The following is a 17,790-nucleotide window of genomic DNA, read 5'->3' on the forward strand; positions in this document are numbered from 1 at the left end:
TGCTATCACTTCTTTTCTCTAGACTAGCCATACCCATTTCCTGCAACCGTTCTTCATATGTTTTAGTCTCCAGGCCTTTAATCATCTTAGTTGTTCTTCTGTGCACTTTTTCCACAGTTTCAACATCTTTTTTGTAATGCGGTGACCAAAACTGGACACTGTATTCCAGTGGTGGGATTCAACCAGTTCGCACCAGTTCGGTAGAACTGGTAGCTAATTTTTTTGTTGCCCAGGCCCAGAATGGACTTCTGGAAGCGGCATCCACATGGAGAACCGGTTGTTCACATATTTGAATCCCACCACTGTTGTATTCTAGGTGTGGCCTTACTAAGGATTTATAAAGCGGTACTAATGCTTCATATGATTTTGATTCACATGGATGAAGATTCTTGGGTGAGAAGTGAAACTCTTCCTCCTCCTCCTCCTCCTCAATAATAATAATAATAATAATAGTAGTAGTAGTAGTAGTAGTAGTAGTAGTAGTAGAGTTGGAAGGGACCTTGAAGGTCATCTAGTCCAACCCCCTGCTCAGGCAGGAAACCCTACACCATTTCAGACAAATGGCTGTCCAGTCTCTTCTTAAAAACTTCCAGTGTTGGGGCATTCACCGCTCCTGGAGGCAGGTTGTTCCACTGGTTAATTGTTCTCACTGTCAGGAAGTTTCTCCTTAGTTTAGGTTGCTTCTCTCTTTGGTTAGTTTCCACCTGTTGCTTCTTGTCCTGCCTTCAGGTGCTTTGGAAAATAGCTTGACTCCCTCTTCTTTATGGCAGCCCCTGAGATATTGGAATACTGCTATCATGTCCCCCCTCGTCCTTCTCTTCGTTAAACTAGACATACCCAATTCCAGCAACCGTTCCTTATACGTTTTAGCCTCCAGTCCCCTAATCATCTTTGTTGATTCTTCTTCTTCTTCGGAAAAAAACCACTCCAAAACACCTTTGAGATCCACCATGACCTGGATTACTGAGAATCTCCATAGACCTTTCTGTTGCTTGCTTTCCACCGAGCAGCCCATGCAAACAGAACCCAGGGCAGATATCCTGGAGAACATGTACTCCAGCCCTGTTTCTCGTGGTGAGAGAGATGAGGCCATTCCTCTTGGCGGCTGCTTTGCGCGCATAAGAACCAGGCAAAGCATCTCCTACATTATGCATGACTTGTGTCTGTACAGAGCACCAGCTAGCTTTTTTTCCATTCAATTAGTGGACATGTGAAGCTGAGCGCTCTGTTGTTTCTCATAATAGACCACTTTATGTTTTTGAAGGTATCGTACATCCTGGCGTGTTTCTGAGGCCATCTTTGGCGTTCCCAAGATCGGAAGAGATTCCAAAGACTTTTAGGCAATTAAGATATGTAATGAGGCATGACTCGTGGAGTTTGCTTTGGAAATTCCACTGTCCCCTTCTGTAGGAGTATCTGTTTGGGGACTGCTAAAGGAACAGCAAGCAAACCAACATTTGGCTAACAAAAAACCTTTCTGCCACACCCTTACTCATTCCTAACTGTCTAGTTAGTGAAAAGAAGGACTAGGGGGACGACATGATAGCAGTGCTTCAATATTTGAGGGGCTGCCACAAAGAAGAGGGGGGTCAACCTGTTCTCCAAACCACCAGAAAGCAGGACAAGAAGCAACGGATGGAAACTCATCAAGGAGAGAAGCAACCTAGAACTAAGGAGAAACTTCCTGACAGTGAGAACAATTAATCAGTGGAAAAACTTGCCTCCAGAAGTTGTGAATGCTCCAACACTGGAAGTTTTTAAGAAGAGATTGGACAACCATTTGTCTGAAATGGTATAGGGCAGGGGTCCCCAACCCCCAAGTCCATGGACTAGTACCGGGCCACGGCATACCAGCCACCAGTCTGCACAAACAAGGAAAATCCCATCCACAGGATGCAGACAGCACACAAAGCCCCGCCCCCTCCGGTCCACGGAAAACCCTCTCTCCACAGAACCGGTCCCTGGTCCCCAAAAGGTTGCGGACCTCTGGTATAGGGTTTCCTGCCTGAGCAGGGGGTTGAACTAGAAGACCTCCAAGGTCCCTTTTCAACTCTGTTATTCTCTTATTCTGAAAGCCATTTGTTCTTGAAAGAACTAGGTCAACTTTGACCAGCTTCCACTGCTACTATTAGTATAGTTGCAAAATGTTGTTTGTTCTGTCTGATCAGCTCCGTTTTAGAGCTGCTCTTTGACTTATTTCCATGACAGCAACAACATCCATATGCCTCCTGCAGATCCCGATGCTCTGCCCTGGTTTCTCTTTAAGCTCCTGTCTTGGCTTGGCATGGCTGATCATGCCAGATGGCTGAATCCAGCCATCCTTTTCCTGTCTATAAAGTTCCCTGATCTCAGGAGCCTTGTGAATATTTAAAGGCTAAGAGCCAAAAGCCACTAAACAATGAGGACAGCCAATTTGCTCAGGATTTATTTTATTTTATTTTATTTTAAAGGAATCCTTCCTCCATCTCTTTGTAGGTGCCTCTCTTGACCCTGTGGCTGGTGGTTCCTATTCTAAGCATACCAACCAAATATTATTTAAGATTTAGAGATAAACAACATTTATCTACCATTTGAAAGAGACAACCCAATAGCTAAAAAGGAAACAAAAAGACCACAATTCCTCCTCATCAGCAATCAATGCCCAGGTAAGCGGAGATTGACACCAGAATTAATCTTAGATCAACAATCAAGAAGTAAATAACACCCCGATCAAAGAACTTCCAACTCAGACAAACAAGCCAACAGTAAACCACAGCCTAATCAAGAAATCACCGAGAACAGTCTCTATTTCCTCTCTATTCTACTTTAGACAGGCTGACCCTGGAATCAGAATCCAGTTGTGGGCACCACCTTTAGGGAGGGAATTACTAAAGTCGAGAATTTTTGGTCATATTATAATCAAAATAACAACACTTCCAAGGGATGGTTGGAGGTCCTGGGCTGCTTTAACACGAAGAAGAGAAGCGACACAATGGTTGCCTTCAAGGATCTGAAAGGGTGTCCATGTAGAAGATGAGGCCGAATTATTTTGGAGTCAGCAGATAATGGATCCCAAGTAGATTTGGGTTGAACAAAAGCTTCCAGTGATGGAGCACCCACAACTTCTGGAGGCAAGTCGTTCTACTGGTTAATTGTTCTCACTGTCAGGAAATTTCTCCTTAGTTCTAGGTTGCTTCTCTCCTTGATTAGTTTCTTGTTACTTCTTATCCTGTCCTCAGGTGCTTTGGAGAATAGGTCAATCTCCTGTTCTCTGTGACAGCTGGAAGACAGCTATCATCAACCCTAGTCCTTCTCTTCAATAAGTTAGACCTGGGGTCTTCAAACTTGGCCCTGTTACGACTTATGGACTTCAACTCCCAGAATTCCTCAGCCAGTATTCCTAGCTGAGGAATTCTGGGAGTTGAAGTCCACAAGTCGTAAAAGGGCCAAGTTTGAAGACCCCTGAAATAGAGAGTGAATGGATATCTGATCAAGGTGCTAACCCAAAGAACAGATTCAGTTAAGCACAAAATGGATTTATTTAATCCCAAATCATTTCGCCTTTAGCCTGCTTATCTGAGGTTGGGGTGTGTGTGTGTGTGAGCTGACTTTTCTCTCTTCTGAGAGAAGGAAAGTCTTAAAGAGGTCATGGGAAACAGGGCTTTCCCTGGAACTCTGTCCTTGTTTTAGCTTTCACTCCTAGTCACATAGCCACGTGCAAAAGGTCTCCTGACTCTTTCTAAAAGTAGCACCACATGTAAGAGTTGTGGTGGCGCAGTGGTTAGAATGTAGAACTGCAGGCTACTTCTATTAACTGCCGGCTGCCAGCAGTTCGATTCTCACCAACTCAAGGTGGACTCACCCTTCCATCCTTCCAAGGTGGGTAAAATGTGGACCCAACAGGCTGACTCTATAAACCGCTTAGAGAGGGCCGTGTGAAGCAGTATATAAGTCTAAGTGCTATTGCTATCAAGCTTTTACAGGTTCAAAAAACAACACAACAATGGGAACAATTAATCAATGGGACAGTTTGCCTCCCAGACTAGTGGGTGCTCCATCACTGGAGGTTTTCAAGAAGAGATTGGACAACCATGGTTTGGGCAGAGGGTTGGACTAGAAGACCTCCAAGGTCCCTTCCAGCCCTTCTGTCATCCCCTTTCCCATTTCTTCTTCCTCACCACGAGGGACACCTTGCTTTTCCCAAAGGTCTTGAGTTTTTGAGGAGAGACCAAGGGCCACATCTTTTGATCAGCAACTAGGGAAGGGTCTACAAACATATTGATGTTCTGTGGGGATTTCTCATGAAGAGTAGACTGAGTTTCATCCAACATGCAGTTGATCAGACTTTAGGCTGCCTTTGCTTCTGATTTACATAGGTGCATTTTTGTTAAAACCATTGCATGGTGGAGACCCATCCATATGATTCAGGTTCTTATAGAGAACCAAAGGAAAAATAAGAACACATTTATTCATCTCGGTGCTTTTTCCAAAGGCAACTAGACTTTCTTGGGTTTTTTTTCCCTTGAAAATGTTTTGCTTCTCATCCAAGAAGCTTCTTCAGTTCAGAAGAAGTTTAGAAGAAGCTTCTTGGAGGAGAAGCAAAATGTTTTCAAGGGGGAAAAAAAGCCAAGAGAGTCCAGCTGCCTTTTGGAAAAGCACCTTTGGGACAACCATGACTGGGATAAATTGAGGGTCTCCATAGAAAGATACCTACGCACGGGTAGTAGTAATGAGTCCTTTCCCTCATATAAAACAATTACATGAATGAGGCTGGGTTTGATTCCATCAGATTAACAAGGTAAGTTTAGATTATCTGTTTGGATTGATAGGCAGAGTCATCTCCCATGAAAACTGGTTAAAAACCAGCACAGCTACAGTATGTCTCAAATATATCCAATATACTTGTTCTTACATTCTTCTGCAATGTCTGCAGGTACATCACAACACCTTTCTCAAAGGGGGAGGCAAAGTTGAAGTCCTACCCAATAGATACGGCCCTGAGATTCTGCACCTTTTCTTCTTGCCTTTGGCTTCTCCTCCTTCAACCTCGGAAAGTTCTGCCGTCTGACTCTTAAAGCTGTCGCCTCAGTTTCAACTCTTACAACACACACAGAGATTCCCCAATACTCTGCTGGAGTCTAAAAAGATTATACCGCACATACCACACTACGCAGCTAAAGTAATTTGCTGCTGTTCAAACAATCAGCCTGTCCCTCTGAAGAGAAAGTCAAGATCTACTTACAAACACATCCATCAGCAGGTGCTCCAGAGTGACTTCAATGTCTTCTAACTTGGCAGCCAAAGTCATTGCCACCCTTGCTTGAATCCAGCAAGCCAAGATGGGCGAAGCGTTCCAACCCAACTGGGTCCAACAATCTCACTCCCTCAGCGGTCCCCAATTGGGACTATTTAAGGAACCACAAAAGGACAAGTTCTCCCAAGAACCTCTGTATCTCCCTCTGCTGAAAGCCTCCTGAAAATTAATGGATCTCAATCTGGATTTCTGCAGCTGGAGGTGAAGGCATTAAAAAGAGGTAGGAATTGCTCTCTTCTCCCTTGGAGAACTTCACCAGCTAGGAGAAGGACGTCAGGAGAAGCCCCCCAGAGGAAAAGCTCTCATGAGAAAGATTCACCATCAGGCACTACATTAAAAATGGGATGTGAAGAGCAGCGACTCTAACAGAGGCTGATATTTATAGGCGAACAAGATTTTCGGACTCTGGTGCATTTCGCTGTTCAGTTTTTGACCTTTCAGCAAATGGCTCAGCACACTGGAAGCCATTGTAAAATGGGAGCAGCGAGTCCCACAGAAGCGCGCTGTGACCAGTGCCAGCCCAATTCACACAGCCACGTTCCTCAATAGCTCTTTGTTAAAGGTCTATCAAACTCAGCACTGTCTGTTTCTGACAGAGGAGAGCATAGATGGGCATGAAACAAGGCCCTGAAGTTTCACAGAGACTTTTAATTCTCTCTCTTCCCCCCCCCTCCCCATATCGAGATATTATTAGCTCCCTAAGATACTTGAGAAACAAAACAACGCCTAAGCCGTGCAGAAGGGATGTTGGTTTCATTTCAAAGATAGCTTGTCTTGAGTTGGCATCTCCCTTTCAGTAATGTCTTAATGCAAAGGACTCAAGAACTGGTATCATCACCAGGTAAACCCAAAGGGGCTTTCTTCAAAAGACAACTTGGCTTCATTTTTTTCTTGAAGACGTTTTGCTTCACATCTGAGGAAGCTTCTTCAGTTCTTCAGTTCAGAACCTTCTTGGATGAGAAGCGAAACGTCTTCAAGGAAAATACAAAATCCAGTTGCCTTTTGGAAAAAAAAAAAAAACACCTTTGGGACAACCATGGCCTGGATGACTGAGATTCTCCATAGGCATCATCAGCTAAATTTCCCTGAACAAAATACAAACAGGTTGAGGAAATGCACAATGTGATGACATCATAGATCTGGGGCATAGACAGAACAATGCTTTACCATAGAATCCTAGGGCTAGAAGGGAAGTTGGAGGACTTCTAGTCTAACCTCCTGCCCAAGGCAGGAGTCTATGTCATCCCCGACAAATAGCTCTCCAATCTTTTCTTGAAAACCTCCAGCAATGGTGCACCCACAGTTCCAAGAGGCAAGCTCCTTCATTGATTAATCACTCTTCCCGCAGAAAAGTCTTCCTTATTTCCAAGTTGGATCTCCCTCTGAGGAGCTTCTACCTGTTCCTTCTTGTCTTGCCCTCAGGTGCTTTGGAGAGTAAATCGATCCCTTCTCCCTTGTGACAGCCCTTCAAGGACTCAAAGATGCTATTATGCCTCCCCTAACCCTTCTCTTTGCTAGGCTAAACACACAGTACCTAGTTCCTTTAGGCATTCATCATACAATTTAGCCTCCAGACCCCTGATCATCTTTGTTGGTTAGATCAAGGATAAGCCATTTGGAGGTATGAAGCCCACCAAATCTATTCTTACTTGAAAAGTTGAAGAAGGAGAAAGATCAAAACCCCAGAGCTGCTGTTCATTTGTTGATGGAAGACCTGTTGCCTTCCATCAACAAGGGGGCCAGGGTGTTACTTGAGCATGTCTTGGAAGATGTAATATATATATGTTGGCCTGCCTCAACTGTGTATACCAGGGGTAGGCAACCTTGGCTCTTTTATGACTCATGGACTTCAACTCCCAGAATTCCTAAGCCAACATGGCTCAGCTTGGAAACCTCTCCCTTTCCCCTCAGCATGGCTGGCTCGGGAATTCTGGGAGTTGAAGTCCATGAGTCATAAAAGAGCTAAAGTTGCCTACCCCTGGTGTATACAGTTGATGATGATGATGCTTTTTGACTTTTCCTGTTATGGGGACAGTGTAATTTTGTTTTTATGTTTGTATAATGCCTGGAGCCACATTGTTGTGGGCTGGGCTAGAGAAATCTTCAAACAAACAAGTAGCTTTCAAAACATTGGTAGGGATGAGGAAACTGCAACAATATGTTCTCACAAGATATCCTATAACCTGTATTATTTTCATATGGTAGATCAGGGGTGTCCAGGCTTGACAACTTTAAGACTTGTGGACTTCAGCTCCCTGAGTTCCTCAGCTAAGCATACTAGCTGGAGAATTCTTGGAGTTGAAGTCCCACAAGTTTTAAAATTGCCAATTTTGGAGACCGCTGCAGTAGATAACATGGACAGTATACATTATAGCTTCTTCCATTTCAGCCATCTTTTTTTCAGCAATTGTCTTCTCCATTAGAACTTTCTACCCTGAGTTCCTTTCATACCTACCATCCCTTCCTCTCAGTTTTTAATATCAATTTCTGCTTCTGCTTCTAATCATACAGAGGAGAGGATGCCAAACCTTCACTGCTTCCTTTTAGAGAGAAGAAGGGTGTGGAGTATCCAGTTAGTGACTTAATTATGGCAGAATGCCTCCCTCCTTTCTTGAGATTTTTTGTGACCTGAGGCTTCCCATATCTTTCTTTACCTCACAATATTTTAACTCGACAGAAGTCTAGATAGGGTTTGGGATGCAGATAAACCAGCTTTGAAAAGTCCAGGTAGGCAGAGTTCCTATTCCAGCTGTACAGTAGTGGCTAAAATTGTGGAAACCTTTTGGTTAACACCACTATTTTTGGGAGTAGTACCATAAAATTATATATCAATGGAAAGATAATTTAATCAGGAATGTAATGCAACAAAGTTTGTTCGATTATCTGTACTGTATTCTATGAAACGTTATAGCCAAATAATCAGAAAAAGGAAGCACAACTTGCTTAGGTTGATCTCAGGTAGCTTTCCTTCACCTGATTGTAACCAATGAGCATGAGTGTTTAGAGAGCCAATCGGGTGTCATCTTGTTTTGGCAATGAGCCAATCAGATCACAGTAGGATTCAGTTATTGATGTCACATATTGAAGCTGAGAGGAGGACATTTGTCAGTGTGTTATGTAATCGCTATCAAGTTGGTTGGGTTTTTTTTGTGTTCTTTCATTTAGTGAGCTTGCAAAACTTAATAAAATTAAAGTAATGATGCAAAGAGTTGACTGGTCACCCAGAAAGCGATGTAAAATAGTATTATTAAGTGAACAAGGCTACAGTTATAAAGAAATTAGAAGAAAAATGGGTGGAAACTTAACCAAAGGTGACATTTCTACTGTACACTTTTCCGAAAAGGTTTCCACCATTTTGGCCACTACTGTAAGGTTTTGATTGTCGAATGTTTCTCTGCTGGCTGGTGATGACAGTGAAGATGGAGAAAAGCAGGCATTATCCTTACTGCAAGTGGCACGCTCACAAATCAGAACAACACCAAGAAAAGAAGCAAAAAGAAATAGGCTAGGGGTTGGCAATAAATCCAATTTTATCTTGGCATTGTTTGTGCCCCTTGAAGATGGATGGAGAGCACTGCCTGTAAGTAACTCACTGCATGAACGTAAGATTCACCTGCCAGGAGTTTCTCTCGGCAATAGGATTTGAGGCGAGGAAGCGTTTGCCTATAGAGGCAGTCCTCAACTTATGACCACAATTGAACCCAAAATTTATGTCGCTAAGTGAGATGGTTGTTCAGTGAATTTTGCCCCATTTTACCACCTTTCTTGCCGCAACTGCTAAGTGAATCGCTGCAGTTGTTAAATTGGTAACAAGGCTGTTAAGTGAATCTGGCTTCCCCATGGAAGGTCAGAAGGTCGTCACAAAAGGGGATCACCTGACACCCCTCCGGACAGTGAAACGGTCATAAATGTGAGTCAGTTCCCAAGTGTCTGAATTTTGATCACGTGACCCTGGGGATGCTGCGATAGCCACAAGTGTGAAAAATGGTCATGTTTTCACTGACGTCGTAACTCGGAACAGTCACTAAGTGAACTGTTGTAAGTTAAGCACTATGTGTATAGCATGCAATGGGATTGCGGAGAATTCACTTCCTGGTCCAGAGGTCAGGTTTGGCAGCTTTTTAAGATTCTAGGCCAGGGGTAGACCACCTTGGCTCTTTTATGACTGGTGGACTTCAACTCCCGAATTCCTGAGCCAGCATGGCTCATCTTGGAAACCTCTCCGTTTCCCCTCAATGTGGCTGGCTCTGGAATTCTGGGAGTTGAAGTCCACAAGTCATAAAAGAGCCAAGGTTCCCCACCCCTGTTCTAGTCCATCCTTGTTCTTTGCTTTAAGGGCAGCTCTAACAATATTAGCCATCAAATGAATAAGACAAAGTCAAGACAAAACAAATATTCCGGACAATTTATAGAAGTAGGTAATGATGGAGTAAGTACAGGGTTTGAAGTTATAAATTCTGTCTATGTGTTTTGATTATAGCTGGGTTTTTTTTTCCCCTCAGCCATATACCACAGTTGGCAGGTTAGGAAGGATGGATGACTTTTGTTAAGACAACAGTATGACAATCCATTTAGTGCGCACTGTGATGAATGACTTCATCTATAAAGAAGGAAAAGCAAAATGTTTCCTCAACGAGCAAATTCTCCTAGATGCTGTTCTTTGTGTAAGATAATAGATGAGTTCCTTTATAACTAGATTTTTATTTTTTATTTTTTTAGCAAGGAAGAAGCTTTGAAGATTCCCCACCTGCTTTTATTTGGAACAGATGACCTTGAATGGGTTCACAGATCTGCCATTAGAATTACAAATTTTAAATTTTTGGGGGGTGAGGAATAAATAAATAAATAAATGCATCTTAGAAAGCAGACAACAACAGGTTGCAAAAGTGAGGCATGATGGATTATGGGTAGAAACTGGATGGATGTACCAATCTGTCCTTGATCGGTTTTTAAGACAAGCTTTTGCATTAGGGCAGACATGTCAAACACAAGGCCCGGGGGCCTGATGCAGCTTGCGAAGTGGTTTCATGTGGCCCGTGAAGCCACCCTGGAAACAGTGAGGGAACGGCCCCCTCTGCCTTGGCCCTGGCCCAGGCCGGTCAGGAGCCAATGTACAGTTTTGTGGTAGCCATTTTGGCACTTGCCCTGGTGGACCATGCCTTGGCGCCTGCCCTGGTCCCACCGCCTTCTGCCAGAGACCCTCAGATCTGTCCCACTCCTGCCCAGGCCCCCACAGGCACCCTTGACGCGAACGATGTAGAGCTGGCCATGCCCATGCAGTAGGCCACACCCACTCCATCCACACTCACCCAGTAGGCCGCACCCACCCTGGCCATCCCCACGCCACCACTCCCAGGGCAACCGCAATGCTGATGTGGCCCTCAGTGAAATTGAGTTTGACACCCCTGCATTAGGGGAAGGGGGAAAATGTGCTTTCATTTTCAGGTTAGATCAATAAAATAGTTCAATTAAAGACTCACTGATGAGTAACCCTGATATTTATCATCCTTTCTGCAAGGGTGGAAAAACACACAAATGGTTTCCTGAATTGTTGAAACTGGAGAAAAAGAATGGGGGCGGGGGCAGGAATCTATTTGCTTGTTAGCGTAATGGGCAATAGGGATAATCTTGAGTGTGGGGGGGTCTTCAAACCTGGCCCTTTTATGACTTGTGGACTTCAACTCCCAGAATTCCTCAGCCAGGCACGCTGGCTGAGTTTGAAGACCCCTGCCTTAGCATCAGTCTCAGGATCACAATTATTTTTTACCATGTGAAACATTGTTGGGAATAAGTATGTATTTCAGTGGTTCTCAACCTGTGGGTTGGGACCCCATTTGGGGTCGAACGACCATTTCACGGGGGTCGCCAAACAACGCAGTCCACCATTTTTTTCCCCTTTTCCTTAGCTGTGCTACTCCCTTTTATTCTATTGACTTTTGAAAGCCAATAGAATAGACTCTCTTGAATAGAGTCTAATTCTATTGGCTTTCAAAAGCCAATAGGAATGGTCCAAGCTGTCTCTGCCCTGCTGAGCCCGCCAAAAGTCCCATTCTGCAAACGGTGCTGCACCAGTTGAGTAGTCCTCGACTTACGACCGGTTGAGTAGTCCTCGACTTACGATCGGTTGGGGGTCACGGCATTAAAAAGGTTGAGAACCACTGATGTATTTGCTCACCTGCAGATGGATCTCACTCTTTGGCCAAAAAGGCTAACAGGTAACATTTCATCCTTCTCTCTCTCTCTCCTACCCACTTTCTCCTTCCCTCCCTCCCCCCTCTCTCCCTTCTTCCCTCCCTCTCTCCCTCTTTATACAACTGCTCCCTTATTATATTTAATGTGAGAGAGAAAAAAAACCCATCATAGTCCTTTCTCTGAAAGATCCATTGACAGGATAATCTTAGGGTCAGGATGCATTCCCTGCATGTCCCATTAAGAGACTCTTCCCGAGTTCAAATCTAACTGGCCAAGGTGGGCTGTCCCAGGAGTTCAGACTGAAGGTTAAGTTGGATAGAATCAGAGCCCAACAGATGTGATTCCTTTCCCCTTTTCTCCCATTCAGAGAGAGGCGACTGCAACCTCTCACAATCAAGAGACAATGAAAACAGTGTAATGAATAGAAAGAGGAAGAAAAGGCTATAAATTGAACAGACAATGACCTCTTTGTGTTTTGTTTTGGTAAATCCACAGCCACCTGTCATGTTGTTTGCCTCCTCCGTAAGCCATAGACAAGAAGCCCCAGAAAGTCCTTTATTTCTAATTCTGGGTAGCTATTAAATTCACATTTAATATTATTAAGTACTTGATTTGGACTGTCTAAAAATGTGATTAAATGGTTATCCGCAAGAGGGCAGCAACGTGCATTTCCTGCAGCTGCCTGGTGCCCTCTAGCGGTTGAGTGATTTCCCTCCCCTTTAAATGTGATAATTTATATAAATAAAAATGTAAATGCTCGTTTGTTCAAAATCTTAAATCTCCGAAAGTTCTTCACCGATTGCTTTGAAATTTTGCCACAATGTTGCATTCGAATACGCACGTGTTTTTATATACCTATATTATATAGATGTCATACCTGTGACAGGTAAAAACATGCTTTTTTGGAAAAACAGCGCCATCTGTTGGACATAAAAGCAACACACGCTACGATTTCAGACAATCTCATATCTGCACAGACAATGGAACAACAAAAAATATTGTGTACCCACAAGCATTGTGAAATTAAACATATTACAAATGTGCGCTTTCTCTTTTCTTTCTTTTCATTTAACCAGACTGAGCCATAGCAACGCGTGGCTGGGTACAGCTAGTTCTAAATATTATAAAATGATCAAAAAATTGTTATCTATTTTTGGTTTCTCCATTTACTTTTCCTTAATTTTAAACATCTGTTAAAATAAAATTAAATGATTAAAAAAAGAACACTAGTCGATTCAAGCTATGCATTAAACCTGGCGTCACAAAAAAATTTGTACCGTAAGCTCGACTCCTTTCCAATTTTTGCATTCCAGAGTTAAGGAAAAACCGATATGGGAAGTTTGAGAAAATAAGAAAATAAACTTATCTACTGCTGGTCCAGTTCACATAATTTTTCACCCGCGCATTCATAATTTATGGGGAAATTCATTGTTATATATCGACACACCCTATCTTACACAAATCAACTTCTTCTTGTTTCTTATTTCAGTAAAAAGAGAGAGAGTGTGACGTTCTCTTGTTCTAAAATGATTAAAATTCTGCCCTTTTTTGTTCTAACGCAACCCTTACTGTGGTTGCATGTATGAACAAAGATAAGTATAGTATGTTCATATAAATGAACCCTTTGGTCTTTTCATATGAGGAGGTTGAAAATCGGAGAAGCAAGAAAGCAATAAACTTGGAGGCTGATTTGATTGCCAATTCTTTGCATTTCATCAAGGGTCATTGATCTTGGTCAAGCATGGACAACCGTTTCTGCCAATATCCCAGAGACAAGGATACTTAATCAGAAGACTATTTACACCAAACATTGTTGGTCTGCAAGGCAGGCCTTGTTGTAGAATGCCGTTCTGATTGTCAACATCGAGAATGCCTTTCCTATCAAAAATTAAAAGAAAGAATCACATCTTAGCCTCTTCGCAAAGCTTACAAGTTTCTTGCTCGATTTGGATATGGGTAAAGTACAGCTGATCACTGTGACATTCTCCTTTTTCAAAATCTTCTTTTTCCAGAGGCCGGCTGCAAATCAGCAAGGATTTACATCTCAGGTTATTGACAGGGTTTACTGGAGAGATCACATCTCATGACATCCTGCAGCCATTTAAGAGAAAATCACTTCCAAGGTTCCAGTCTATTATTCAGACTGATGACAGCCCTGTGTGCAACCCACCCCCTCTGTCTCTCAAAGGGTCCTGGTTACACTTGTGGTCTTTCACCTAGGCAGAATCGTAGCTAAAATTGGGACAGATCTCTCCAGATCTTTGGTTGTGAGTTCTGCATCCAGTTTTGGTCACCACGATGTAAAAAAGATGTTCAGACGCTAAAAAGAGTGCAGAGGAGAGCAACAAAGATGATCAGGGGACTGGAGGCTAAAACATATAAGGAACAGTTGTTGGAATTGGGAATGTCTAGTTTAATGAAGAGAAGGATGAAGGGGGGCATGATAGCAGCATTCCAGTATGTCAGGGGTTGCCACAAAGAAGAGGGAGTCAAGCTATTCTCCAAAGCACCCGAAGGCAGGACAAGAAGCAACGGATGGAAACTAATCAAGGACAAAAGCAACCTAGAGCTAAGGAGAAACTTCCTGACATTTAGAACAATTAACCAGTGGAACAACCTGCTTCCAGAAGCTGTGAATGCTCTAACACTGGAAGTTTTTAAGAAGAGACTGGACAGCCATTTGTCTGAAACGGTATAGGGTTTCCTGCCTGAGCAGATGGTTGGACTAGATGACCTCCAAGGTCCCTTCCAACTCTATTGTTGTTGTTGTTGTTATTTCCAGAAGTCAAAGTAGAAATAATTTGAAGGTTAGGAATGAAAACTGGAGTCATGGCTGGAAGGCAGAATGACGTATTCTGTTGTATGAGAGGTCCTTGGTGCTCTCTGAGCTTTCTTGCTTTCTTGCAGACGTTTCATTCACCCAAACGAGGTGACATCATCAGTGCTATTCATTGCTAATGCTGATGATGTTACTTAATTGGGTCATGAAACTGTCTTCAAGAAAACAACCAAGCTCTGAAGAAGCACAGACCCCACGGTTCTCCTCCTCCCCCTTCTCCTCCTCCTCCACTCCACAAACTCCACTCCTTTCTAGCACTGATGATGTTATCTAGTTGGGTCATGAAACATCTGCAAGAAAATAACCAAGTTTAGAAAGCATCAAGGACAACCTCCTCCTCCTCCTCTTCTTCTTCCTCCTCCTCCACCTCCATCTCTTCCACAAGCCCCATTCCCTTCTAGCATTGATGATGTTACCTAGTTGGGTAATGAAACATCTGCAAGAAAACCACCAAGCTCAGAAAGCATCAAGGATGACTTCCTCCTCCTCCTCCTCCTCCTCCTCCTCCTCCTCCTCCTCCTCCTCCACCACCACCACCACCACCTCTTCCTCCTCCTCCACCACCACCTCCACCTCCATCTCTTCCACAAGCCCCACTCCCTTCTAGCACTGACAATTTTACCTAGTTGGGTAATGAAACTCTGCAAGAAAACCACCAAGCTCAGAAAGCATCAAGGATGACCTCCTCCTCCTCCTCCTCCTCCTCTTCCTCCTCCACCACCACCACCACCTTCTCCTCCTCCACCACCACCTCCACCTCCACCTCTTCCACAAGCCCCACTCCCTTCTAGCACTGATGATGTTACCTAGTTGGGTTATGAAACATCTGCAAGAAAACCACCCAGCTCAGAGAGCAACCCTCAGCTACAAATATTCTCTTTTATTGGATTCTATTTGTATTTTGAAAAGAGATTCAGACGAATGTTTGTCAGCCATAACAGTGGGAAAGGGAAATAATATCAGTAATCCTCAACTTACGAGCAGTCACTTAGTCGTTGTTCAGGGTTACCGTTGACCTTACTGGGCTCCTTTTGACCCAGTTCCAAAGTTCCAATGACAGTTCCTCCCCCGCCCCGTTACATTTTAGGTGTTCAGTAACCAGCCCACTTTTATCAACTTTTGTGGCATCCTTCATTCTCACGACCCTGTTTTATGACAGTTTTGCTGAAAATTAGAATTTACTTCCCATTTCCAGCAAAATGGGCCCATGCCAAACAGTGGTTCACTTACGATTGAACGTTCATTTAATGATCATTGTAAAATGGTTGTAAAATTGGGTCACTTGCATGGGTGATGCAAATTATTTACAGATAGTTAATATTAAATTCTGATTTATTTATTACCCATCAGTTCTAACTGGTTCCCAGCAATCCAGCCGTTTGCCTTGGGAGGTCCTGGGTTGACCTTGTCTGACCTTGCTTAGCTTTTTGAGATCTGCCAAGGTCTTCCACTTGCTGTTATCCTACACAAAATCCTCCTCTGAATTCTGGATTTATCTTTTTTTTTGATGGGTTGAATTTCTAGGTGGCTTTCCATAAACTACAAACTTAGAAAGCTGAGCATTCAGGAATTCTCACAGAATAACTTAGCTTTTGTGGAGCTCATCCAGTGATGGGATTCAAATATATGAACAGCCGCTTTCAAATATATGGATGCCGCTTCCGGAAGTCCATTCTGGGCCTGGGCAATAAAAAATTAGTTACCAGTTCTGCTGAGATCATCCCACCTTTAAGCAGTCCCTAAGGGACTAACGTGTCTATCAGCCCTCTCACGTTTTAGCTTTTTTCATGTTGTCTGTTCGAATATGTAATTTTTGTTTGACAAACAAGTTTTTGAGAAATACTAAGCCTATTCCAGTGGTTCTCAACCTGTGGGTCAGGACCCCATTTGGAGTCGAACGACCATTTCACGGGGGTCGCCAAACAACACAGTCCGCCATTTTTTCCCCCTTTTCCGTAGCTGTGCTACTCCCTTTTATTCTATTGGCTTTTGAAAGCCAATAGAATAGACTCTCTTGAATAGAGTCTAATTCTATTGGCTTTCAAAAGCCAATAGGAATTGTCCAGGCTGTCTCTGCTCTGCTGAGCGCGCCAAAAGCCCCATTCTGCAAACGGTGCTGCCCCAGTTGAGTAGTCCTCGACTTACGACCGGTTGAGCAGTCCTCGACTTATGACCGGTTGGGGGTCGCGGCATTAAAAAGGTTGAGAACCACTGGCCTATTCCTTGAAGCTCGCTCATCGATAGCTCGTTGAAGATGTATTGTGGGCCAACAGAATAAAAGCAATGGTACGTTTGGTGCTTGGGTTATAGGCAGAAATACCCCGAGACATTCTGAGATCGCTTAGAAATAAAGCCCGCAGCGTGCTATCTTCAGCTCAAAAGCAAGACAAGCAAGAATAATTAAAGACTTTGGGGAAAGCTTTGTCTGGACTAACAAAGGACTCCGAGTTTTGCACTCATTAGTGCAAGCTGCATGTAGTAGGCGATTCTACAGGGCCTCCTAAGAATGACAAATGCATGAGGCCACAAACTTGGTCACGTGCTGCTGCTGATGTACAGGGAGCCAAGCGCCCCGCTATTCCAAGCCGTCAACATTTGCTGTGATGTTCATCTCAATTAGTCCTGGAGCTGAGATCAAGGAGGCGAGGAGCTAAATTATGCTAGGATCAAATCCCAGAATAACCATGTGTTTGATCGCTGTAGGAGACAATCCACTCCTGGCACCCATTGCTACTGTCCAGATGGCCTGTGTAGGGTTTTCTTCCATTGCTCTAACCTATGTACCAGAGCCAAATGGTCAAAAGCATGAAATTGGATTTTTAAGCCTTAACGAATGTCTTTCCTTTTAATCGCAAGTGGAATCCCAGTTGCTGTTTTCCTCCTTTCTGACTGGCTGATTTGCTCAGGCGTATAAGACTCCAGCAGATTGGCTATTAGGTGAGGATACGCTAATTTAACTCTTGTCTCGTTCTACCTTCAACCCTTGATGTAACTTTTTGCCGTCTGTTTGTGTATATTCCTAGGTCCAGACGCCCACCTTCGCACTTGGAAGTCCATTAGGAAGGTGCAAGGAATTGGAGAGAAAAACCAGCGTTTATCTTTTGAACAGAAAGCTATTTTGATCCAACTCTCTGTACTTCTGGCATGCTTTATTTACAGTCTGGCTTCAGCTAAGTTTGCAAAATTTTCAGATGGCTAACTGTGATTGGGTCATGGGTTCATATGTGGTTTTCCCAAACAAAAAACCACTTACGAATAAAGTTGAATATACATGTCCCAGGATAATATTGCAGGATCCAATCTGGGTCGATCACCGGGACCAGAGATTTTGGCTCGTGCTGGAGCCCATCATCACGGAACTTCTCTCTAGCCCAAAACTACTTTCACCCAATTTGGGGTAATTTACTGAGGTTTGTGTCAGGCCCAGACCAAGAATGACATAGAATAATCCAGTCAACGTTCGGTT

General features: G+C 43.5%; 1 protein-coding gene across 3 annotated transcripts in view; it reads right to left on the minus strand.

The window, feature by feature from the left end:
• The window catches only part of FRMD4A (FERM domain containing 4A), a 451,440-nt gene that overhangs the window by 269,575 nt on the left and 164,075 nt on the right, over nucleotides 1–17,790 (minus strand). The window contains exon 1 of one of the 3 annotated variants that reach the window (XM_039357560.1): nucleotides 5,222–5,778. The exons of the other annotated variants lie outside the window; for them this stretch is intronic. Within the exon in view, the coding sequence (XP_039213494.1) occupies nucleotides 5,222–5,287 (66 nt within the window). The 5' untranslated portion in view covers nucleotides 5,288–5,778. Of the gene's footprint in view, nucleotides 1–5,221; nucleotides 5,779–17,790 lie in introns of those variants that run through there. 3 annotated transcript variants of the gene reach the window in all.

Source organism: Crotalus tigris, unplaced genomic scaffold (assembly GCF_016545835.1).
Source record: "Crotalus tigris isolate CLP2741 ecotype Arizona unplaced genomic scaffold, ASM1654583v1 scf7180000018925.3142382, whole genome shotgun sequence".
Lineage (NCBI taxonomy): Eukaryota > Metazoa > Chordata > Lepidosauria > Squamata > Viperidae > Crotalus > Crotalus tigris.